The sequence below is a fragment of the Leiobunum rupestre genome, chromosome 6, assembly GCF_980474605.1.
Source record: "Leiobunum rupestre chromosome 6, qqLeiRupe1.1.hap1, whole genome shotgun sequence".
NCBI lineage: Eukaryota > Metazoa > Arthropoda > Arachnida > Opiliones > Sclerosomatidae > Leiobunum > Leiobunum rupestre.
Genome location: NC_143389.1, coordinates 17,734,978 through 17,762,272, shown reverse-complemented (window position 1 = coordinate 17,762,272; position 27,295 = coordinate 17,734,978). Strand labels below are relative to the sequence as shown.

The 27,295-nt window shown below is 37.7% G+C and overlaps 1 protein-coding gene across 2 annotated transcripts in view; it reads right to left on the bottom strand.

The window, feature by feature from the left end:
* Positions 1–27,295, bottom strand: part of LOC149939632 (transmembrane protease serine 2-like) — a 208,163-nt gene that overhangs the window by 40,424 nt on the left and 140,444 nt on the right. For both annotated transcript variants that reach the window (XM_090177954.1, XM_090177955.1), the window contains exons 7-12: positions 22,186–22,332; positions 18,983–19,087; positions 14,022–14,132; positions 12,486–12,630; positions 10,191–10,304; positions 4,041–4,093 (exon numbers count right to left, since the gene is read on the bottom strand). In XM_090177954.1, coding sequence (XP_090034080.1) covers positions 4,041–4,093; positions 10,191–10,304; positions 12,486–12,630; positions 14,022–14,132; positions 18,983–19,087; positions 22,186–22,332 — 675 coding nt within the window. The remainder of the gene's footprint in view (positions 1–4,040; positions 4,094–10,190; positions 10,305–12,485; positions 12,631–14,021; positions 14,133–18,982; positions 19,088–22,185; positions 22,333–27,295) is intronic.

Below are 27,295 nucleotides of genomic sequence, written 5' to 3'. Positions count from 1 at the left end.
TATCTTTTAAAAACTTAAAATAAAAATCCTATATCGCACCTACATGACATGTTCTTCCCTAATTAATGCGCCTATATCAGGGTTCGAAAACAAAAAAACCCGACCCAAAAAACCCAATGGGTTTTTTTGGACCCGCCCACCCCAGAAATGTCTTATTTTAATGAAAAGGCATTTTTTCAAGGTGAAATGACCACTTTAATATATATATATATATATATATATATATATATATATATATATATATATATATATATTGTAATTTACAAAGTTAACCGGCTTGTTATCATAATAGTTGAGACTTGAGACTTATGACTTTTGATTTCTACCAGTCCTTTGGTTCAGCTTTGTTGCTTTTGCAGTATCTGTACACTTTTACAAGCTTTTCAGCTTTTTCTGACACAAAAAAGTGAAGCAGTCTACCTAGCAGACGATATCTAGTCCCTACAATCTTTTTTAGCAGGGCTCGACCATAGAAATCTCATAGGTAACTAGAATGCTGCCGTGTAACTGGCAAATGGACCAAACACCGTGGCAGACGATAGCCAGATCTCAGCCAATCAGAGCTCAAAGAGTGGTTCTGCCAAGAATTTAATGTCACCAGAGAGAATGACGTCACCTAGCTCCCGCGATAGAAGCGGAACCAAGGAGAATTATTATTTCTATGGGCTCGACGTAAGACATTTCTAATTTATCTTGATTACGGTTTTTTTTTGACATATCATGTAATACAAATATGAAAATAGTATACTAAAATAAAAAACCCACCCGAATAAAAAAACCCACGAAAAACCCACTGGGTTGGGTTTTTTTTCGAACCCTGGCCTATATTAAAAGGTGGGTAAGAATGCCGACCCAGCCAGCAAAATTTCAATTTATATGAAAAGCGAATAAGAAACGCTATTTTGTTACCCGTCGTCTGAAACGCAGACGATTTTAAACCGGAAACACAAGCCTATGCGAGACAGAAAATTCGTTTTCATATAAATTCAAATATGGCAGGGTGGGCCGACATTTTCACCCACCTTTTCATATAGGCGTATAGTAGAATAGTTTCCCCCAAGCTCACGCTATAAGTGGGTTAGCTGGCGTAGTCAAGTTCGTTCTGAAACAAAAATTCCTCTTCATATTTCACGTTTTTGCGGATAGGAGCAGTGCTGATTTGACTTTTAGTATGAAAAGTCTGTAGGAGCTACCCTCTATTCCTAGCGCTTTATTCTGCAATGTTGGTACTGCCTTTTTTGCGGACGTTCCTCCGATCTTAGTGGCCGAGATGATTAACGCAAAGAAGATTCTATGAGCCAACGCGTTGTGTAAAATTCCTATCGTAATTTTATATTCATTCACTATCCCAATCAAGACACTTTATACTCCCTTTTGACTTGTTGCGTGTGTTACGGTTGGCTTACACGAAGGCAAAAACGACGTGACGGCGAGCGTCGCCCTAAAAAGTAATGTGTGTAAGTGTGTTTTAGGGAATTTCAAGGGAGGTGTGAGGAGTCGGAAGTCGATTCAAAAAACGGTACTATAAACGGCGACCGAATGACGTATTTGGAATGGACTTCGAACCCCCCCACAGCTCTACCTTGAAAGTCCCTTTAAGCTTAGTTTCCACTAGTTAGCAAAGCTAAGCCGTAGTTTCCACTAGTTAGAAAAGCTAAGCCTTAGTTTCCACTAGTTAGCAAGGCTAAGTCTTATTTTCCACTAGTTAGCAAGGCTAAGTCTTATTTTCCACTAGTTAGGAAAACTAAGTCTTATTTTCCACTAGTTAGGAAAGCTAAGTCTTATTTTCCACTAGTTAGGAAGGCTAAGCCTTACTTTTCACTAAGCTCGTAAATCTTTTGTAATTAAGAAACGTGCGCTAGTGAAAACCAAGCATTAGGCCTAACGTAGATTTTTAGTTTTGCCCTTACAGGTTGTTTAATTCCATCAGCAGTAAAACATTAGAAGTAGCGGCACCGATATAATAGTAGACCTAGTCCTGTTAAAGGAAATTTATAGTAGGAAGGTTTTTTTGGTTGGTTGATCCAACATAAGCGAGTTAAAAATTGATTCGTTCGTCGTCAAGTGTAAACCTTTAATCGCGCCGATAATATATCACGAAACAAAATTCTCCATCTTATCAGCGCTTTCCCAATTGTCGCTAATGCCTGTTTTATCCGGGCCGCCGAAGGGAATAAGTTTTCGGGGTACACTGCAGTTTCGCTATTCGGCTAAAACCCCATTTTATCTTTAATTGGCATCGCGGCCCTCGGATCGGCTTTTCCGGCAGCTCAGTTCGATATTCAACAGCGAAGGCCACGACGCCCGGAGATAAAGATTGCGCTTCCCTCGTCTCTTACAAAGCCAAGGCCTAGTTTTCACTGCGCGGACGGCGCCAGCGGGAGAATTTAGGTTTGCGGAAAATCCGCTAACGAACGCGGCAACTCCCCGATCAGTATTTTCGAGAAAGGAATGGGAAAAAATTCGTTTAACAAAGGCTTAGCCATAAGCCCAAAGCCTAATCTTATAGATATCCGCAAGTTTTTATGAACCATTTAGTAATTATTATTTACTTCGAAACTATTTTTTAATAAATAAGCTTTCGTGCAAATCGAAATATTTTTAAAGATTTATGGTGGATCAACAAATTGTACATTTTGGTCAATAGGTTTAAAGGTTGTTAGGGGTGATTGGCGCTAGTTACGTAGAGCTCACGAGTTTCTATTAAAAATTGATTTCTTTTTAAGTATATCGGCATTTCGGTGTGGCCATGCGGTGTCTGTGAAAAACATTTTTATTAATAACGGCTTTTAAAATTCATTTCGCATGGGAAAATTATCCGTTAAGGTAAATAAGACCCAAACTTCATTTCAAATAGCGTTGGTGGCGCGGAAAGCGTTTGCAACGCAATGTTTTAAAGCTAGTTTTAACTAAGGGAAAAATGCCACCAAGGAGAGCGTCGACGCCAAAAAAATTATTAGTAAAGAAAAATAGTGGAAACTAAGAATTAGACCTAAGGCTTAGTTTCCCCTAACTCGTCTTTGGGACGTAACGTTTTTACGCGCATACAGTAAAATACACGTGGACTCGCGCTAGTGGAAACTAAGCTTTAGGCCTAATGCGTAGTTTACACTAACTCATTTTTGGGACGTAAAAATATATTTTTACGCGCGTAAAGCAAAATACACGAGGACTCGAGGAGTCGCTCTAATGGATACTAAGCTTAAGGCCTAATGCTTAGTTTCCACTAACTCGTCTTTGGGACGTAAAAAATATTTTTACGCGCGTAAAGCAAAATACACGAGGACTCGCGCTAGTGGAAATTAAGATTTAGGCCTAAAGCTTAGTTTCCACTAACTCGTCTTTGGGACGGAAAAACTTTACGCGCGTTAAGTAAAATACACAACTCTCGCGCTAGTGTAAACTAAGCTTTAGGTCTAATGCTTAGTTTCCACTAACTCATTTTTGGGACGTAAAAATATATTTTTACGCGCGTAAAGCAAAATACACGAGGAGTCGCGCTAGTGGAAACTAAGCTGTAGGCCTAATGCTTAGTTTCCACTAACTCGTCTTTGGGACGTAAAACTTTTACGCGCGTAAAGTAAAATACACTAGGACTCGCGCTAGTGTAAACTAAGCTTTAGGCCTAATGCTTAGTTTCCACTAACTAATTTTTGGGACGTAAAAATATATTTTTACGCGCGTAAAGCAAAATACACGAGGAGTCGCGCTAGTGGAAACTAAGCTGTAGGCCTAATGCTTAGTTTCCACTAACTCGTCTTTGGGACGTAAAACTTTTACGCGCGTAAAGTAAAATACACTAGGACTCGCGCTAGTGTAAACTAAGCTTTAGGCCTAATGCTTAGTTTCCACTAACTAATTTTTGGGACGTAAAAATATATTTTTACGCGCGTAAAGTAACATACTCGCGCTATAGTGGAAACTAAGCTCAACGGAGACTTTTCACGTCGCCGCTCTCCGTCGTCGCAGCTTTAACGCAAAGCGAACAAAGTAGCGTCGCGTTTAAGGCCCCGACAGTTAAAGGGAGGCTTAATACTTACGGTAATCGATACAAGTGAGGTAGACGGCCACGTTGTCCTCTCGGCATTCTTTTCTTTTTGCAACCACGAATCGCACCGAGAAAGAGAAAAACAGGAACGGGCAGGAAATCAGATAAAAAGAGAAAATGGAACCGAGACGAGAGATCTACTAGTGTAATACCACGACTCAGTGATTTCGAGAGAGAGAAAGGGATAACCCTAAAGGTCAAAGTCACCCCAGAGTGCCATTGCCAGCGCCCTTTGTCCAACAACAGTCGGAAATGTTATTTATTTGGCTATCCTGGGGTTTCTTTTTGGAAACAGCTAGTTCTGTATCTCGCACGTCTGTCTCAACCGCGGAAGCCGAGGTCCTATTTTCAACTCTCTTGTTTTTCGAGTTTGAAAGGAACATTGTCCACGATGTCGTTCTCGTGTATGGATTGAACTTTCCTCTCACATTTCACCCGTGTGACCCGAATGTGGGGAATACGGTGAATTTATTCTACGTTTCCAACGAAAGTATCAGAAGTATATAAGATATCCCTCGCGGGAAAAGTGTTCATCTCTCTAAAATTCTGATCACGTTATTTCAGGAAGAAAATATAACCAGGGTTATTCGACTTTAGGAGGTTTGATTACGACAGCGTTCGGATGGCACCCTTAAGTCAGACTCGCTTTCTCCTCTTTTACCATTATTGCACCGGAGCGATATTAAAGTTAATTACATTTAGTAAAGATGGTCATAATTTTAAATAAAAATTTACTGAAAATATTTATATATTTTCTAAGTTATAAAAGTAAAAAAAATATTAAATTATTTTCATAATTAAACGGCCCTAGCATTTAATTCCGACATTTTACAGCGTTAGTCTTCTTCAGGGCCGGTTTCAGGGGGACAAAGGGGGCCATCCAAACCGGGCCGCCGAAATTATCTTGTTATATCCGTATCAAATCACTAAATACAAAATATATTTTTAAATCTATAAAACAAAGCCTGAAACTAGCAGCGGTTTGACTCGGGACATAAACGGGATGTTTTGCACCATACCCTTGTGTTCTGAGCTCATTTGGGAGCGTTCACTGAGATATTGCCCTGGCCGATACTCTGCTTAATCCGGTCCTGGTCTTTCTAACGCCAGTGGTAAATGTTAAAGGACCACAGAAACTATGAGGTGGTTTCTTTTCGCCTGTTCTTGCACTAAAAGTGTACTCTTTTCAACCTAAAACGTTTTTTTCGACTGTTCTTGGACTAAAAGTGTACTCTTTTTAACCTAAAACGTTTTTTTCGACTGTTCTTGGACTAAAAGTGTACTCTTTTTACCCTAAAACGTTTTATTCGCCTGTTCTTGGACTTAAAGTGTACTCTTTTTACCCTAAAACGTTTTATTCGCCTGTTCTTGGACTAAAAGTGTACCCTTTTTAACCTAAAACGTTTTATTCGACTGTTCTTGGACTAAAAGTGTACTCTTTTTACCCTAAAACGTTTTATTCGACTGTTCTTGGACTAAAAGTGTACTCTTTTTACCCTAAAACGTTTTATTCGCCTGTTCTGGGACTAAAATATAGTACGCATAATTCAGCTCACGCGTACGATAATGTACGATAATTTTTTTAATTGCCTGAAACCCAGTTAAAACTGAGATTTTCAATCAGTCTAATTTTAAGTGTTATTAAAAATTTTGATTTAACAAGTTTAACGTCACTATTATTTCACACACAAATTAAATCTACCGCCAGTTTTTAGGCATACGATAATTTTTTCCGAGATCGATAATTTTTTGGCTGTCATACGATAATTTGAGTTTCAGGAACTGGCAACCCTGTAACAGACCACAGATTCATTCCAATTTCACTAGTTTCCTTCGAAAAAGGGTGGGGCAATGGCAAATTACGATTTGTCGTACCAAAGATAGAATTCCGTATCCAAGATTCGAATTCTGAAAGCTTTCTGACGGACGGTTTTGTAGCGTTTACCCACTTCCGGAACGTGACCTCCGAAAAATCGACCTCCATCGGTCGCAGTATTGTCCAATCAGGGCCTACTTTGATGACGCTGTGTTGCGCGAACAGGGCGTCATCCAAGTTGGCCGTAGTCTTATCTATAGTTGGTTACCATGGCAATTAGTATATGGAGCTAATCATTCCCGAGTTCCGCCAGAAGTGGGTAAACGCTATTGAATATACGCGCGAGGCAGTTATTTCGAATCAAGGATACGAGATATTTCTTATCTTGGGTCAAACCTTCTATCACGAGGTACGGAAGGGGATAAGCTACCTGAAATTCGGGTTTAATATCTCCAATGGTTCGGTGGCCCTTCGAGGTGTATACATACGCGGTTTGGCAGGAAATTGTAGTCCGTTGGAAACTGCCTGCGACGTACACTTTTCATTTTAGAGAGGGGGAAGTAAACGTTGAACGCTCATCGGTTTTTGCGTCCAAGGGAAAATATTGCGCGCGACGCGAATTCAAGACAAAAGATTCGCTCCTATAAGCAATTTGAGCATTTTTTTATTTATAGTTTTAACCGGTTTAAACCACCGGTTACACCCGATTTTAACTATACTGGATTTTTAAATTTAAAAAAGCCGGTTTTTTGCCAACCCTGTCAGTTTCAGGTGCTTACATATTTGTTAGGCTTAGCATATACGCTAACTTCGCTAAATATACTTTAATTTATAAAGTGAATATATTTTTATACTTTATTTTATTGGTAGATGGTAAAATTTACGGAAAAAATGGCTATAAAAAATTGAGGCGGATATAGTGCTATTTCTATAAATACACGTTATACATGTATAGCTTTATTAGAAGTTTTACTACAAGCGGCAACTTACTTTTTGTAAATAAAATTCTAAACTGGCGTTTTTACCTACAGTATTTCAGACTTGTAGATGGTCTACGTCGCACGAAGAATATTTTTTACTTTCTGCGCCCAGCGGCGTTTGTACATTTAAATGTATCGCGATTTGCATTGAGTTCGGACGCAATATTTTAGCGTTCAACGTTTTATGAATTCACCCACTATAGATCTAGACTTAAATTTCCCAAATTTAAAAGATCGAGAGTTCAATTTCCCAAATTTAAAAGATCGAGAGTTCAATTTCCCAAATTTAAAAGATCGAGAGTTCAATTTCCCAAATTTAAAAGATCGAGAGTTCAATTTCCCAAATTTAAAAGATCGAGAGTTCAATTTCCCAAATTTAAAAGATCGAGAGTTCAATTTCCCAAATTTAAAAGATCGAGACCACAATTTTCCAGGTGGAGATTAAAATTGTTTGTAGTAGTTATTTTTGGAAGCTACAAATTGGACTTGAAACGAGTCGTCAACTTTCTAGGCATAAAATAAGCTTGCATAAAATAATTTCGGGAGTTTAGGAACAATTTTATTAAAAAATAAGCCAAAGACAGAAAAAGAAAAAAGAAACTGGAATAATTTATAAAGTGCCGTGTACTTGTAATCAGAATTATGTTGGACAAACGAAGAGACGATTTAAAAAAGGATTAGACGAACATATAGATAAAGTTAAAAAAATAGAATTAGAAAATGGCCTAGCGTATCATTTAAGTAAAAATAATGATCATAAAATAATGTGGGAAAACTCGGAAATATTAAAAAGAGAAATAAATTGGCACAAACGAAATTTCAAAGAATCAGTGTTGATAAAAAATAGAGGTAAATTGAATCAAGATAAAGGTCCGTTAGAAATTAAAAATTGGGGTAGTTTTAAAGTAAGGTTAAAAAATTGATAAAAAATTTAATGGTTTTTAGGAATATCTCAGTTGTAAAAGTTTAGCTTGAATAGGTCCGAAAGCTCGCTGTGTTTATTTTATTGTAAATAAATTTTAAAACTTTTAGTCATGAAGTATCCTGACTCTTTATTATTTTAATAGTATAATTACTATTGGCATCTGTCGAGGGGAGGGCGATGAAAGGAATTCGACATCGCGTAAATGAAGGCGGGAATACCTTAATATTTAGAAATATTAGATAGTTTCAGCCATTTTCCTCAATTACATAACCAAACATAACGATGAAGTGTTAAAAGCAATTCGATTCAGGGGAATAATAAATACCCAAGGCGCCATCACAGGCCCATGTCAGCGCAGCGACACTTTCACTGGCATTATCCCAGTGGGGATTTTATTCCGGTTTAAGAAAGCAAGCCCGGGTCCCAGTGAAAGTATAATTATGGACCAAGGGAAATCGCTTTTAGTCGATAGATGGCGCTATGTTCGTATAGCTGCTAGGTCGTTCGAAAACTTTAAAGGCTTTATAAACCTTGTTTACATATTCGAAACGCTACACTTCGGCTACTGAAGACAAGCTATTAGTGTATCTCTCTTTGTTGGCAGATTACTTTGATGGCATTAAATAGCCGTGAAAGCTCGTTTTTGATCTGAAACTTCAAAGAATAGTGTTGTAAGTCGGAAAATATTCCGGAAATGACCGAGTCCTTTTTTCCGGAATATTTTCCGTATTTTTCTGCAAAAAATAAAAAGTTTTTATTCCATGATTAGTCTAATATATTGTTTGCAAATTTAAATAAAGCGGCCTTTTCGACTAATTTTTTCGAATTTGAAAGTAAAACTAAACCTCTAGCGAGGGGCTAACCACTCTTAGAAAGTCTGTACACCGATTACGCTAGATTACGCTTATATTACCACTGCCAAAGGCAGGTACTTCAAAGATTACGCTTAATCCCATTAGTACAGCCCCTCGACCTCTAGACTAGTTTAAACCGATTATCAATGTAACACTATTAATGTTTTGTAGTATGTTTACTGATATTAGACATTTTATATCGATAAAAAGTTAAAAACATTAAAAACCCTTAAAAAGTAATTTATGTTTCAATTTTTTATTTTTCCGATTTGCGGAAAATTTTCCGCATTTTATTTTTCCGGAAAATTAGCAACACTACTTCAAAGTAAGTACTTTCAGAAACGAAGAAAGTGTTTATATTATTCCATTTTACATTCCGATTCAATAATTGCTCATTATTTTGCCTGGAAGTTACACACAGCGCCATGTTCGTTGGTGGCGTATGTGTGAACTACGTAATCAAACCGGTAATTTATTTTAGCTGTCAGTAAGGTTTAAAGAGTCGTTAAGCCTCTGTTACATAGATGACTTTAACCCGACATTGATCCAGCTGCTAAGCGTATTTTCCGCCATGGCCGCTTGGTGACGCTTTTGCAATCGAAAAGGCTAATTGAGTATACCCAATTTCTAGGCTGACTCGGGTCCGTCGCATTATTTTCTCTCCATCAAACTCCGGCGGCCATGAACCCAAACCAACTCGATAAGTTACTAGGGTAATTAAAATTTCCCTTGGGCGTATTTTTCCCCAATAATGAACGCGGGGATATTATCGTGGAGGATTTGGACTCATTACCAAAATCTACTAATCTGGTAATAAAACATATGGATCACCTAATTTTACGTTTCTACTTTGACCAACAAATAAGGGGTGGAACACTCAATGCTAAACCGGCGTTGCAAGCGCCCTGCCTTGGAAGAAGTGACTACTACTTTATGAAATTGTAAACAATATCTAGTTTTATTAAATTATTAAATTTATAAAAGGACTATAAAATTTAATATTTTGAAGATTTATCACGTAGTTTCATTTGAGTAGATAAGTTTCCGAAATCCGCCACGATAGCGCTGGCGTCAGGCGTTGCTTCCAAGGGAGTATACCCTCTCTTATTTGTCGGACCAAGGATTCTACCACCAGTTTTAGCTGAAGCTCGGGGTAGAAACGTATTTATTTATATTTAGGGATAATGATTATGATGAGGTGGTTTTTAGTGTTGCTCGCCAACCACCTCACGCTCAAACAGTAAGCCCATTCCCCCTTAAATGCCAATCAAATCGGCTCGGTTTCTCATTGGTCCTCTAAAACTAGGGATGCACCGATATATCGGTCTATTTTTCTAATATCGGTCTAGGCAATATTGGCTTAATAAAATATTTTCGGAATATAAACATAAATTAAAAATAAGAAAATTCTCGATAACCTAAAGTACTAACGATAATATTTTATTTGACTTTTTTGGGCCATTTTAAATGCCTTGATTTTTCCAGGTAGTGTACGAGCCCTGTGTTAGCGAACGAGTTTTCAATTTAGAACATACTCTCTTTAACTAGACACACGAGTAAAACTCACTCGGAAAAAAGCGACTTCATGGATTGTTTGACCTCTGACGCTGGGCCGATCGCCACCCTGTTGTGAGCTGGAGAGGAGCTGGCAATCACTTGGAGTCTCGTTTCAGCGGCGGATCTGCGGGAAACTGAGTTCGCTCATCTAACACATTCAATCAAACACAATGTAGGCCTTGCTCTGCTTCTCAGCTCTCTTACATTTATACAATACTCTTTATCGGTAGCCTCACGACGAATAATAATAATAAAAATAATTCACCTTAGGCCTAAGTCATCGAGGGACTTTAAAAGCCTTTTTAATTCAGGTGGCCGGGTTACAATGCGTAGGAGGGTGGTGGCAAGCCCTGAAAGCCACGCGACCCAACAGCTCCCTACACTCACTATTAACGTCAACCGTGAGGTGACATACTAGTGTTTAAAACTTAAAATACAGCTGCTAGTATTTATTTATAATTACAAGGAGAGTACCCGAGGTGTTTATTACCGATTTTGTTTAAAGTCGGGCGTAATGTAGACCTATATGAGGTAAGAAATTTCCCAAAAGGAGACGTTGCAATACCCATTCGATTTGCCATGGCCACCGAAAATGTTTTTGACCACTTCAAACAACAAAATCTCCATTTAAAAAAGCAATGAGTTTTTCTCGGTTTCACAGTACAAAATTTGTTTTAAAAATTTGAAAATCACAAAAGGAGTAATTTGGTCCACATTTAGGTAAATTTCATCAAGTTTGAAATTAGATTTTTTTCTTTATTTTACCCAAACATTTGTACAATTTTACCCCAAAAATGTTCCAATTTACTCAAACTTGATGATTTTTACCTAAATGTGGTCCAAATTACCCAGTTCATGATTTTCAAATTTGTTTTAAGTGGTCAAAAACGAATGGCAAAACGAATGGGTAGTGCAACGTCTCCTTTTGGGAAATTTCAAATCTCATATAGGTCTACATTAAGCCCGACTTTGAACAAAATCGGAAATAAACACCTCGGGTACTCTTCTTGTTAGTACTAATGCAAGTAGTATTCTATACGATGATGTTCCTTTATCGCCTAGTAAGTATGGTCCAGGGGGTGACACCATAAGTTTCTGCACTGGGTGACACCGAATTTAGTGACGCTACTGGTTTTCATTTAACAGCTGTCTGCTCCGATTGGCTAACCACTCTTAGAAAGTCTGTACATCGATTACGCTTAGATTAGCACTGCCAAAGGCAGGGACTTCAAAGATTACGCGTAATCCCATTAGTACAGTCAAAGGTACGGCTCTGTACACCGATTACGCGGAGTGATCAGCCCCTGGGTCTGCTCACACCAGCCACTTGGAAGACCAACACGATATCTATACCAAAGCCTGAAGTAGACCGATAATAGATCGATATTTATTTGACAAGGGAAAAGGCTTAACGCCATTACAGGTCGATTTATAAATACCCGAAGACTAACCAGATGGCGTCAACAGTCTAAAACGAAGAAAAATTCTACGTCTATCTTTTTATACCAAATTTTTAACATAAAATACATCGCCTAAAATTGCACTGGTTTCAATTTTTGGTTCTAATAAATCAACGCGTTGCCTACGTTATTATAAAGGCCCGTGAACGCCAACTTTCTTCAATTTATTTCGGGCATTTTTGTTTGCCAATTCTGCCCACTAGTTTCTCTCGTACCTGGACCCTGTTGCCTAGGTAAAAAACATTGCGTTACAAACTGTTGTATTTTAACAGATTTAATAAATTAAACACCCATCTTGGAACGGCTTGAATAAGTCCATAAAGAAGTCAATGAGAAAACCATACATTAGGTACCCCCTTTTTCTGGAGGCGTGCATTTCTATAAAATAACTTGGCTTTCTTGTTTACTTTTTTCCCCCCACTTCTAGAATGCTTCCCCAGCTCTCCCACTAAATATAGCCAATGAATTCGTCCTAAGGCTTGACTGCACAATTTCAAGAACAAGTTGGGCAGTCGTAGCGAATTTATGGACAGGCCTATTACATAGGCACCGATCAGTTGAGTATTTTTTCCTCTACCAGCAAAAAGTGGAAATTGGTGCCATCTATTGAGTTTAAAGCAAAAACACATCGTCGCGTAATTAAAAATGTACCTCCATTTACGGTGAGGCACGCACGGGCTTTTAGAATTATATATTTATACCCCTCAGAGCCAAAAATTTAAATTGGAGCCATCTAGTGTTGAATTTGTACCTCTTACGTCTTAGCTCGAAATGTTCTAAGCAATTTGTTAACTGGTATATCGACTATTGGGAAATCAACGTGATGGTATTGTGGTCGGTATTACCTGTATCCGAGTTCCCGGCACGCCTTCCCGCTGATTTGTAAGCTGTCCCAATCTTCACCGCAGACGGGCTGCCACGAATTCAGAGACGCGTCGAAAGCTTCCAGCCTGCCATTGCCTACTTCCTTCATACTTTTATTCAATCTCACTGAAAGATTAAAAAATGTTGGCCGAATCAGATTTTATCCTAATTCTGCAGTGCAAACAAATGAAATTTCGATTTTTCGATATTATAATATTTGAATAAAAATGAAACGCTAATGCTAATTAAATTAAATTATACGATTAAATACATTAGACCATCAATATAAAAATTAAAAAAAAAATATGTAATACGTTAAAATGTAAAGTTTAATACACTTTATTCCCGACACACTTGACAAGGCTTAACGAGTTAAAATATAGGGACAGTTTCCGTTGAAAACTTTACGTCGTCGTGTGTATGATTTCGGATTTTGATGCAGACGACACCTAATTTTTCACCGGAAGTGTCCTGTATTCTCAAGTCTTTAAGCCTTGCCAAGCGTATCGGTGATAAGTTCCATTCCCAGAAGAATCAACGTTCAGACCAGCTAAAGATATTAGCTCTAAGGCCGTCTAAGGCTTGTATGGCGCACGTATTTAATATTTGTTTGGTAAACGTTTCCGTAGACCAAACAAACAAGTGACGGCACACTCAACGTTGAGGGGGGGTTTTCCAAATTGCATCGCGTAGCGGAGGTTTAAAACATATCTACTCTCGCGTCACGTGATCCGATCTAAGCTCTTGGAAATTGATCACGTAATTTGGTGTAAGTAGACAAGTTTCCGAATGCAATTTCAACGGCGTTGTTGAAGCAAGCATTGCTCCTTGTACCGTCCCATATTTGTGTATCTAAGATGTTTCCAATATCGGACACCATGGCGCGACAATCGGTGCTGGCGTAAAAAGACCAAACGCGTTTGTGAATGGTAAAAAGTGAAGTGCAAATAGGCCATTTTATAAAGTAACATCAGAAGTAAATGAACCGAAGTTATCGAAATAGCGCTCAGAATCGGAGGGCGTTTTCCTTATGAAAATGATGAGAAAATCGAGTCAAATAAAAGCAAATTTCCACCCCCGTCTTTTGACGCGATAAATTGCACTTGGGAATTGTGGGTATAGCTATTTCTATGTATAAAAATGGTTTCATAAAAACAGAAACGTTTTTATTTCGTCCAAGAAGCGCGCAAAATTTCAAATTCGAGGGCAAAATGTAACTTCATCAGGAAAACGTCTCCAGCATGGGGAGTATAGCAGTCTGATAACTTCGGTTCATTTACTTCTAGTAACATCAGCCTTCTGGTTTTGATGTTGCTGCTGCGTCACGGGTGACGTATCGATGACGTTTCATTACGAAAAGCTCTGGACATAAAGTAAATTCGACGAGGCACCGGTTTTTAAGCATAGACTGAACTGCACTACTACGTATTTGATGACGAATGAGCTACATAAAAACAAGTTCAGCAAGCGTAGCTGATTTGATAGAAAGGCCTATTTGCGAGAAGGTTTATTCTTACAGCAATGTCTTTCGTCTTTTCCTTCGGGGCAATCGCGAATGCCATTGCACACGTCGGACTTCTTGACGCAGAGATCGGGTTTACACGGAAATTGATCCGAGGAGCATCGACCTGTTCAACAGAAACAATATTAATAATAATAATAATAATTATAATAATTTATAATAATAATAATTTATAATAATAATAATAATCAGCTAGGTTAATACCCAAGGCACCACCATCTAGCGACTTTTAATGCCTTAAACATGTGGCCGGGTTACACTAGCAGTCTTGATATACTTGATATACACATTTCTTGAGCAATACCCATTAAGTACTGGTTACGCACCTTCAATCTAATAAAAATCAATCAACAGCGATCCTGGCGGATGAAACGTGAAATTCGTCCTACTACAAAGTATCATTTTTATCTCTAAAACTTTCAGCGCTGTTTTCAGCGTCCGGTAAAACCGTCAGCAGACCTTATCCAACTTGTTATTGTTCAGTCAAAGCAGGAATCCATACCTCTATTTGTAATACTTATCCTGGCGTATCGCGTATGGTAAGATCACTCTGACAGCTTTGGCCCCGCCTACGAGAGAAAAAATCCCCTCTGCGCGCGCTCCCCTCTTACGTTGTTGATTGTTAAGTTAACATAGTGACGTCAAAAAAACCGTCAGCCCCATCGAGACGAAAATCCGCCGCGATAAGCATTCCGAGTAGAGGTATTTATTCCTGGTCAAAACCAAAGGTTTTCATTGGTGCTTTAGTGCTTCTAGCAACCTTGGTTCCATACAAACATTTAGAGTGCCGCCATTAGATACTCGATTTTAATGCTTTTATTTATGCTAGATGGCGCCAAGGGAATAATTTCTTACTGATTTATTACAAAAATCAATTTTAACACTAATATAAGCTACGTTTTATGTGGCCGGGGGAAAAATGATGCCACCAATGGATCGTCCCAACATTGTCATTCTCCCTAGCTATAAATAAAGACATTCTAGATATTACTATATTTTTTAGCTGATTTAAAACTTCTACGTTCCAGACTACTAACGCCATCTAGTAAGACTTCGGGTAGTTAAGAATCGTCCTCTAATGGCGCAACACCCGTGAAAGGATCTTTTCCGTGGATACACGTATATCGATCTACAGGATGGCTTGACTTGGTATAATTGCGGGAAATAGTCAAAGGCCAGAGGCGTTTGAGCTCCCTTAACATCTTAAAATGGTAATTGTTTGGTCTTCCTAAGGTCAAAGACGGGTTCGGATGATATATCGGGTCCATATTATCTAATTAGGGCAATTTGAGATACGCAGTATGAATTCTCCGTTGGTTTCGCGTCTCTATTAAAGCAGTTTTGGAAATTCCATGAAATTATAACGGTTCGACGAACCTTTCAGGTCGGCGTCGAATTAACAATGCTCATGGACAGTTAATTAAACTCGAGAATAATCACGTCCATGTTCGAGACTGATAAAATTGCATTAAAGCTCGTTGTGATTTCCCATATCGACCTATCGACGCGACGTGGGGAATTAGATAACGAGCGTACGTACGAGTTACGGCTCTTGGACATTGACCATAGATCGGGTAATTAGACATAAAACCTTCATTCTCCGCAATCATTAGGCGAGTCAATTGATCAAATTAACGATATTCCAAATTAGACTATTTCATTGCTAAAGTTTATTGACCAATTTGGCTTTAAGTAGAGAGAGGTAAATGATGTACTTTTGTTGTCAGTCAATATAATGTATGAAGAACAGTGAAATTAGCTCACAAAGGCGCCAACCAGCAACTAATATGTTCATCATAACGAACTGCACGCTTCTTATCCTTATTGTGAGCTTCCGGTTTATTATTCGATAAAGTATCATATCAAACGTGTGATTCAAGCCCTATTACGTATCAATCGGGTAAGTAGAACCGTAGTAAATGGTAACTGTATAATTGTTGGTTCGCCATTTTCCAAAATGGCAGAAATATTCAAATTGGGAAATCTTTAGAGGTCTCACCACGTGATAGTCATAAAAAATTCAATATTTGTTCTTAAATATCGATATTTTAGACGATATTCATCTATTTTGATTGAGAATGTTGGCGCCATCTGGTAAGACTTCGAGTATATGAAAATCGTCCTCTAATGGCGCTACTCTGTGAAAGCTAGGAGCAACAAACACAGCCGCCCACACAAAGAGAACGCAACCCGTCAAAAGTCGTGCATTTTCTTGTGTACAATTTTCATTGGTTAGACGCTTTACCGCTTGCTGCCGTCGGAAGGGGAAAATCCGGAGTATCTTCCCCCCGCCCATAAAACGTTTAGCGTAAAGGCTCGTCCAATGAAATTTGTACGCAACACTGCGTTAGCGTGTTTAAAGGCTAGCTGCGTTCTCCTTGTGTTTGTTGCTCCTAGGTGAAAGGAAGGTTTTTAAGATATCTAATTAACAATAAAACCTAGTTTCCCCGTAACCGTCACACTGTCAGCTCATATCAGCCAGTGCTACGGAATCACGCTTTTCATCTCTCTAGCCAAAGATCGTTCTAACTAATTTTTCGTTGTTTGCGCGTCTGTCACAAGGTCAAAGTAACGTTATATCTTTTGCCAACCATAGAATGGAGTTATTTAGTTTTTACACAATCCGTCAGGGATTTGAGTGTACTGGGCCCACGTACAGGGCAGTGTTGTAAATAAGGCGTGGGCGTCGGTCAAAAACCAGTTTATTTTGGGCTATGACCAGTAAATTAAATGGAATCTGGGGGGTTCACTGGTCATAATGGCCAGTTTATTTTTAAATAAAAGTATAATTCCATACCGAAAAGAGAAAATGATAAAAGCGTTGCGCTCTCAGTTTCTCACAGCCAATGAAATTGCGGATTTCGACTTATTTCTACTCCTAAATCGAAGTATTTCGTGGCATCTGGCAGTAATGCAATTTGACGTTCTTCCACTACAATCAGTCAGATTCGTCGAGCTAAATGCGATACATCTAGATCAATCATGAAGAATATGTTTAAGAAACATAAGCATAGAAGACATTGACGCCTATCCGGCAATTTCCTTATAGCTTTTAGAAACTTAAAGAAAGTCAGAAAGGAGTAAAACTGTTTTTATTCGAAGGACTAGAAGATGATGTAAAACTGTAAATACGGATAAGTTTTTATTCGAATAAAAGGATGAAATATTTTTTTATGTTCCTTAAGAAATGTGATCAATATCCAAGTTCTTTGGTTTGCGATAAATAAATATCATTATAGTTCCTAATCGCTATTAACTTTCAAAAGTAAAATAAAAGAGGGAGGGAGATAAGTGGGGTAGAAAAGAGTGGTCGTGACCAGTAAATTATTTTTTAAGTAGGGGTATTGTGGTCATATTGACCAGTACGTTTAAAAAGCTTATTTCCAACACTGGTACAGTGTAGCCGATTCCGCCGCTGCCCTATTCCACATAACTCTTCAACCATTAGGTCTAGAAGGGTCAATCGAAAGCATATATTATGCCCTCAGCAGCCCGTTATACATTTTTGAAATCGGAGCCCAAGAATTTAATCATTTCACCATTTAAGTGTTTTTATCAAGCTTCGCCTTATAATCTACATACTTTTTTTAAATTAAGAGGTGTTTATCTCCAATTTTGTTCAAATTCAGGTGCTAAGTAGACCTTCATGTAACTTGAAAATCCCTAAAAGGGTGGACAAGAATGGGCTTTCGTTTTGCCATGGCAACCAAAAATGTTTTTCACAACTTAAAAACTGATTACTCGTATTTACCCAATATATGTTTACTCATACCAAAATTGACGTATATTGGTCCAAATGTACCAGATATAGCCATGATCTGTATTATGTATCTAATTTATGAACCTTTTTGAATTTTTTGAAAAATATTGTTAGGGGGACCCTTAAAATCTTCGATTTTACCATGTTAATTTTCATAGAGAAAATCAGTTTTTAAGTGGTTAAAAACATTTTTGGTTGCCATGGCAAAACGAAAGCCCATTCTTGTCCACCCTTTTAGGGATTTTCAAGTTACATGAAGGTCTACTTACCACCCGAGTTTGAACCAAATCGGAGATAACCACCTCGGGTAGTCTCCTTGTTAGAATATTATATTTTTAGTTAGTACTGATCATTTCTCAACTACGTTTTCAATTGCAATAAGAAATTTTAATTTTAAGTGAGCTTTCTGGCCAATTCGCGGGACCCCACAACCCGCGTACGCACTACTTTCATATTTGAATTTCGTGCTAATTGAGACAGGCATCATCTAACTCGTTGGCGTTTCGCTACCTTAATTCCAAAATCAGCTAACTCGAAAAATTCGATTTGTCTACAAAATTAATTTAATTAACGTGCTCGCATTTCGCTACCTTACTTCCAAAACCAGGTAACTCGAAAAATTCGATTTGTCTAAAAATTAATTTAAAATGATCCGTGACATTTTGTTTTAGTTTTATGTGACGTTTCGGTTTATAGTTTCTAATACTGCACAGTTTACCAATATGATTTGTGTTTTAATTTGTAAATATTTACTAATAGATATTTTATTATGGGGTGGCTGAGTGGTTAGCACTTTCGCCTCGCAGCAAGAGGAGCCGGGTTCGATCCCAGCTTGTGGCTCTGGGTGAAAACTCGGAACTACTCCTTCTGCGTTGAGTTTGCAAGTTCTCTCCCCACTGGTTTAAGGGGTTTTCCCCGAGATCTTCGGTTTCCCCTTCATAAAACTTAGCTGAGGTTAACGGAAATAGTGAGTGTAAGGAGCTGTTGGCTCACGTGGCATGCAGGGCTTGCCAGCACCCTCCTACGCATTGTAACCTGGCCACCTGAATTAATGTCTTTAAAAGTCGCTTGATGACTTAGGCCTAAGGTGGTGCCTTGGGTATTAGCCTAGCTGATTATTATTATTATTATTATTAAAAGTCACTTGATAACTTAGGCCTAAGATATTAGCCTAGCTGATTATTGTGTCCACTTACTGCAATTGAGCTCGTCCGCTCTGTCTTTGCAATCGGAGAAGCCGTCGCACAGCCATTTGACGGGGATGCATCTGTGGCGGTCGCAGCGGAAACCGTTCTCGCAAGCTAGTCGGCACAAAAAAGGAAAAAAAAAACGTTTTAAAAACTACAACTCCATCCGCAACAGATAAACGATAATTGTTTTTTAGTATTATTTTCCAATTAAATTTATCGTTTCACGATCGTTGCTAATCTTTACCAAAACAATTCTTATCTCTAGACCGGTACTTTTAAAATAGGAAAATTCAATTGAAAAGCTCATTAATACTATTAAAACCAATTACTACATTGTTTAAAAGGATTTTTTTGCCACTGACAGTTTCTGTGTAGGTCTAATTAAGCAGCTTTCATGTTTAATTAGTGATTATATTACAGCTGTGTTTGTTGTTTGGGTGAAACGATAATGCATTTAAATATTGTTTAAATGCTTTTAAATTTTAAACATAATTAACGTAGTTGGTAGGCAAGAGATGATTAGATTTTGATGCCATATATGGGTGCAAAGTTTGTTGCGTTTTGGGATTGAGACTCCAAATACTAAAGGTAGAACCAAATGAAATGTACAAGTGTTAAATGTATTAATTGGACGGCACTCACTAGTCAGAATTGCGCAATAAACCGAATAAAATTTGCCAAATCGACAAAACCGTTCAATTACAGTAAAACCGCATACCGAGAAAAGTACCCAAAAATTCAAAAGAAACCCGACAAAAGTGCAGAAACCGAGAAAAGTACCCAACATTTCAAAAGAAACCCGACCAGTAGCGGCGCCAGCAATATGACGGGGTAGGCCTGGGCCTACTTGAAATTTTGGTAGGATCCTCCAAACGTCGTCTTAAGGGGCCTCCAAAATTTAATACATGGGCCTACATATTATTTAATATAAAAAAATTCTGTAATTTGTTTGCGAAATAATTTATTTATTTACTAATTATCCAATATTCAATGCGAGTAATTCGCTTAACGACACTGCTGTTTTTATTCCTTTCAAAGGTACGAGTCACTTTTCTTTGACAGTAGTTTATTTTTTAGATTTAATTTTTCACGAACGCTACTATATCCAAATTGTATCTTTAGTTTTATCTTTACAAATTAATGGTTCTTAAACTTACTTAACTTACAATTGTTAGTGTACCTACGTACATTCATTTTCGTAAAGTTGTAAGTTCTGATGTAAGGGATGTACATGCGAAGTACCGAAGGAATGAATGTAAATTGACAGACTGGAATTAAGTTAAGTGTTATCGGTACACAAAAAAAATCAACACACACTCAGTTTTTAGTAATGTTTAAATTCATAATTAACTCTATTTTTTCGTCGCGTACCCATTTTACCCAAAAATTTCACCACTTGCTTCAAAAAATTAAATAATCCACGTGGATGGATTTGAAAAAATTTTGGTGGGGCCTCCAAATGGTTGGCCTACCTCCCCAAAAATCCTGGCGCCGCTACTGAACCCGACTAAAGCGCAGAAGCCGAGAACACTACCCACAATTCCAAAAGAAACCCGACAATAGCGCATACATCTAGGAAACCAGATCACAAAAACATTTTGGGTGCCCTCAGTCCTTAGCACTTGGTTTGAAGTTGAATAAATAAATATCAACAGAATAATTTACCCGACTGATTCTAGCGAAATTGGCTTGGTTGACACGACACCCATTTTCCGAGTTTGATCATTCAATCATTTTCCTACCTTCTCCCGTGCCGCCATAAAGACAGAGAAACGGGAAATTTCCCACCGTGACCTAGTCACCTAGCGGCGGAACAGACATTTAATCGACAAGGCAATAAGGATATCAGATGATAAATGCAGTTTATTAAAGTTGTTGTCCACCGAAAATTGTAATTACGAGGATTTATGGGAAATGATGTCGAAATCTTTAGTTGGTTGTTGGTTTTGTGTATTTGAACTTTACTAACTTTAACATTAATTATATTGATAGTTTTGCTGCTTTGACGTTTATATATATAAAGAAGAACTGTCATAAATATAAATTTTGTTCGTATTAATGAAATTTTGTTTGTATTAATGAAAGTTTGGTTGTGTTAATGAAATTTTGTTTGTGTTAATGAAATTTGGTTTGAATTAAATTAATTAATTAATACAATAAAAATTTCATTAATACGAAAATAATTAATTTTTTTGCTTTAATTAAATTTAAGCAAAAAAAATTAATTAATACTATGAATTAAATTTGGATTGTATTAATAAAATTTTTCTTGTAATAATGAAATTTTTCTTGTATTAATTTGATTTTGTTTGTAAATATTAATTAAATTTGCTTGTAAATATTAATTAAATTTGTTTGTAAATATTAATTAAATTTGTTTATAGATATTAATAAAACTTGTTTGTAAATTTTAATTAAATTTGTTTGTATTAATTAAATTTTGTTTGTATTAATGAAATTGTGTTTGTATTAATTAAATTATGTTTGTATTAATGAAATTGTGTTTATATTAATTAAATTATGTTTGTATTAATGAAATTGTGTTTGTATTAATTAAATTGTGTTTGTATTAATGAAATTGTGTTTGTATTAATGAAATTGTGTTTGTATTAATAAAATTTTGTTTGTGATAATTAAATTTACGCCGCTTTATCAGTAATAGAAAAGCGCCCAATCAGTCAGACTTTCTCCCCCCTCACTTGGTTGGAAAAGGGTTTTTTTTTCTTGATTTGTCAACAGCTCCCTCTATAGCGGGTAAAAAGCAGCTCGTTAAAAAATAAGAAAACAATCCTGGGGGGATTAATGATGAAAATAATTAAATAAAATGTATTAGTTTAATAACTTAAAAAATAAATATTTGCAGTAAGTATTTATTTAAAATTAAGGCTATCTTTACTCAATGTAATTAACCTAGATTTATTTCCTTTAAAATAATGATAATTGAGGAGTAATTTGTGGAAAGAAAGTCTGACTAGTGGGTGCCATTCGAATGCGTCGGTAATCCAACCTGCTAAAACTAAATAACCCTGCTTCGACCAGGAAGCAAAAAAATTCGTATTACGTCTAATGACCTAGTCCGAAGTCCACCAAAAATGGGAGGTGATTCTAGAAATGGCCGCCATAACGGCGCTACATTACCGCGCAGGGACACGGTAATGGGCACAAAGAAGGCGGCTATTCCGAGTCCGAAGTGAGACGGGAAATGTTACCTTTGGCTTTGCCCTCCATGTAGCTCCATTCCTGGAAGCCGACGCATATTTCGGGATCAGCGCTTTCGGGCAGCTCGTCGCAGTTTATTTCCAGAGGCCAAGACAACGAAAACACTCCCAGGAAAAACTCGCATTTTCTTTTAGCCCCTGCGAAGAAAAAAAAAGAACATGGCGCCTGTTAAACTTACAACGGTATCAGTTTGTAATGTTCCTCACACGTAATTTGTTTAGTGATAGTTATTCGCCACACAGACTCTATAGTGGAATTCGGCGTTGTTTTAAGTCCACCTCGCCAGAGGGCGATTTTCTTCGAGTGATGACGACACTCCATAGCAACAAAACTTTCGGGCAATATTATTGACTTAAGGACAATTTTATTGACTTTTGGACAATATTATTACTAAAGGACAATATTATATTGACTTTTGGACAATATTATATTGACTTTTGGACAATATTATATTGAATTTATGGTAATTTAAAATAGAAGAATTACATATGGTGGCATTTTTAAAAATGCCACCATATGTAAAATTTCTTCTATATTAAATTACCATAATTAAAATTTTAACCATGGATAATATCAAATTTTGCATATAATATTATATTGACTTTTGGACAATATTAATGACTTTTGGACAGTATTATTGACTTTTGGACAGTATTATTGACTTTTGGACAATATTGTTGACTTTTGGACAATATTGTTGACTTTTGGACAATATTGTTGACTTTTGGACAATATTGTTGATTTTTGAACAATATTGTTGACTTTTGAACAATATTGTTGACTTTTGGACAATATTTTTGACTTTTGGACAATATTTTTGACTTTTGGACAATATTATTGATTTACGGACAAGATTATTGACTAATGACAATATGGGGTGGTCTAGTGTTTAGCACCTTCGCCTCGCAATAAGAGGAGCCAGGTTTGATCCCAGTTTGTGACACCGCGTGAAAATTCGGAACAACTCCTTCTGCGTTGAGTTCAGGGTTCGAATTAAAAAAAACCCAGCCCAAAAAAAACCCATGGTTTTTTTGGGTATTACCCACTTAAAAAACCCACATTCAAAGTTTTGAATTTTAAAAAACACGAGTGGAAAATTTTTAGATGTTTATTATTTTAGACATTTAAAAATATTCTTACAACTTGTTAAGAACTTAAAGAGACTAACTTACTAAGAGTAAGATTTTTATTACTTTTATTATCTAAACAACCTTATATCTAAATCTTTATAGAGTAATGGCACTGTGACGTCCTAGTACGTCACCCATGGTCTTTTCTATAGATAAAGAATTTGCGACCAAAATGGCGGCCATGGCCAAAGCTACAGAGTGCTACTACTCTATTAGACTATTAGCCTATTATCAGTATTTTGGTTCAGCGCGGAAATATCTATAGACTTTCACAAGTTTCATTGCCTTTTCACATGTAAAATTGTAAAATTAAATTGTTTCTTGAAAATATAATATATTTTCAAGAAACAATATATTTAATAAACACAATATATTTAATAAACATAATATATTTAAATAATTTAATAAACAATAATAATTTAATAAACAATAATAATTTAATAAACAATAATAATTTAATAAACAATAATAATTTAATAAACAATAATAATTTAATAAACAATAATAATTTAATAAACAATAATAATTTAATAAACAATAATAATTTAATAAACAATAATAATTTAATAAACAATAATAATTTAATAAACAATAATAATTTAATAAACATAATATATTTAATAAACATAATATATTTAAATAATTTAATAAACAATAATAATTTAATAAACAATAATAATTTAATAAACAATAATAATTTAATAAACAATAATAATTTAATAAACATAATATATTTAATAAACATAATATATTTAATATTTTTAAAATAAAAACCCAATAAAACCCATAAATACCCAATAAAACCAGAAATAACCCACTGGGCTGGGTATTTAAAAAAAAAACCCGGGTTCTTTTAAACCCTGGTTGAGTTTGCAAGTGATCTCCCCACTGGTTAGAGGGTTTTCCACCAAGTTCTTCAGTTTCACCATTCTGTAAAAACTTGTCGAGGTTAAAGGTAATAATGAGCGGTGGGCTCGCGTGGCATGAAAGGCTTGTCGCCACCCTCCTACGCATTGTAACCCGGCCACCTGTTTAAAGGCATTAAATGTCGCTAGATGACTCGCGCTTAAGGTGGTGCTGCGGGTATTAGACTAGCTGATTATTATTGTATAATTATTGTCCTGTTTTATCTGTGTTTAAGTAACTAAACAATTATATTAAGTCAAGCCATGGCAATTAAATTTTGAAATTAAGATTATATACTTTGGCTTTAGCTGATTCATTAAATGTATATTTCTAAATTAAACAACAAGCTTCATTTATTGAATTGATGATACAAAGTTACTTTCCCATTTAATAAAAAACAAGCAGTATTTATAATCATCTAACCCATAGACTAATAAAGCTACATAGACAGTTAAAAGTGTTGATCGTTTTGGGCGGTGGCGCTATCTAGTGGTCAGACCTGGACAACTTTTATAGAGCTTGTCACTGCTTTCAGATCAGAGTATTTTTATATTTTAGAAATTTTATAGTCACATAATGGATTTAACATTTTTATTTCTACTTATTTTAAAAATATTTTCGCATTTTTAAACCTAAAAAGGACCTAATTTTTTTATATTGTAACGTTAAATTTTGGATTATTTTAAATCTCAAGATAATTTTGATAATGAGAAAATACTTTTGCTATTTTATGACCTATTTGTTCCTACGCTCTCTCCCAAAGAGCTTTTAGCTAGGGGTCGCTCGTGCGCTGGACGCCCGAGCTTTTAACCCCTCTTTTATGGCTCTTGTTTTACAAGCACACCAAGATGGTGCTTGATAACCAGAAAAGGGAATGGGGGTTGTAACTGGCCAGATCTCCTCCATTTCCACCGAGCCTTCCTTCATTTCATCTGTGTGTCGTTGCCCAATTATCCAACTCGCTCTCCTTCTCTGTGGGACTGCCGAAGAAGCCCCTTTTAGTTTTATAACCCCTGTCGAATTGACAAAGAAAGTATTGAGGTTTGCCGACTTTGCCAACAGATGTTTATTTCTTATATTTATTTGTGTACGCGTTACCAATCTTGTTGTATTCTATTTTTGGATGTTACGCAAACCCGTAATGGGTGAAAAGTGTTTTATTTTATGGAGGTCACCCCGAATGGGAGGAAAGTGTTTCATTTTATGGTGGACAGCTGGCGTCTTTCGCCAAACCAACTTTGAAAGTGAACGATTGCGCGAAATGCGGGTGGTGGTGATTTATCCTTTTGTAGATGCCGGACCTTGGTGACGATCCCAAAAATAACTTCGTGGGTAGGGATTCGTCCCGGGATTCCCAGGGGCACGGGTCTTGATTGGTCCAAAAAGGATGCAATTCCAAGAGACCACGTGACCCCACTCATATTTAAACTGGACTCAAACTTTTTTAAAAGTGCTCTCACAAGTGCGACCGAGGAGAGACTTGAGATAATAAAATAAAAGACGGGTGCTAAGACACCGCGGTTCGCGCGCAACTTGTCGGACTAGGGTTCTAGTCCCGACGACGCGGAGTGCGTGCTTTTCCGAGAAGTGATCCTGAGAAAAGAAACGGCTTCGGATCCGTAGCCAACGTGGCCGCGTGTCCATTTCTCGCGCCACCGTCACGACACCAATCTCTGATGGAACTCAACGCCATCCTGATGAGCGCCACCGTCACCACACCAATCTCCGTTGGAACTCAACGCCATCCTGATGAGCGCCACCGTCACCACACCAATCTCTGATGGAACTCAACGCCATCCTGATGAGCGCCACCGTCACCACACCAATCTCTGATGGAACTCAACGCCATCCTGATGAGCGCCACCGTCACCACACCAATCTCCGTTGGAACTCAACGCCATCCTGATGAGCGCCACCGTCACCAAACCAATCTCTGATGGAACTCAACGCCATCCTGATGAGCGCCACCGTCACCACACCAATCTCCGTTGGAACTCAACGCCATCCTGATGAGCGCCACCGTCACCACACCAATCTCCGTTGGAACTCAACGCCATCCTGATGAGCGCCACCGTCACCACACCAATCTCCGTTGGAACTCAACGCCATCCTGATGAGCGCCACCGTCACCACACCAATCTCCGATGGAACTCAACGCCATCCTGATGAGCGCCACCGTCACCACACCAATCTCTGATGGAACTCAACGCCATCCTGATGAGCGCCACCGTCACCACACCAATCTCTGATGGAACTCAACGCCATCCTGATGAGCGCCACCGTCACCACACCAATCTCTGATGGAACTCAACGCCATCCGGATGAGCGCCACCGTCATCACACCAATCTCCGATGGAACTCAACGCCATCCTGATGAGCGCCACCGTCACCACACCAATCTCCGTTGGAACTCAACGCCATCCTGATGAGCGCCACCGTCACCACACCAATCTCCGTTGGAACTCAACGCCATCCTGATGAGTGCCACCGTCACCACACCAATCTCCGTTGGAACTCAACGCCATCCTGATGAGCGCCACCGTCACCACACCAATCTCTGATGGAACTCAACGCCATCCTGATGAGCGCCACCGTCACCACACCAATCTCCGTTGGAACTCAACGCCATCCTAATGAGCGCCACCGTCACCACACCAATCTCTGATGGAACTCAACGCCATCCTGATGAGCGCCACCATCACCACACCAATCTCTGATGGAACTCAACGCCATCCTGATGAGCGCCACCGTCACCACACCAATCTCTGATGGAACTCAACGCCATCCTGATGAGCGCCACCGTCACCACACCAATCTCTGATGGAACTCAACGTCATCCTGATGAGCGCCACCGTCACCACACCAATCTCCGTTGGAACTCAACGCCATCCTGATGAGCGCCACCAGGACTAACGTAATCTAGCTTTCATGTATGTAAACATGTAAATAAGACTAATGATGTTAATATTATTAAGTTCCCTATAAAGCTGCGCAGCTACTGCTCGCCCCCCCCCCCCCCACTTGTGTGGGTATGTGTTTCTATAAGTGTCCAATTTGATTTAAT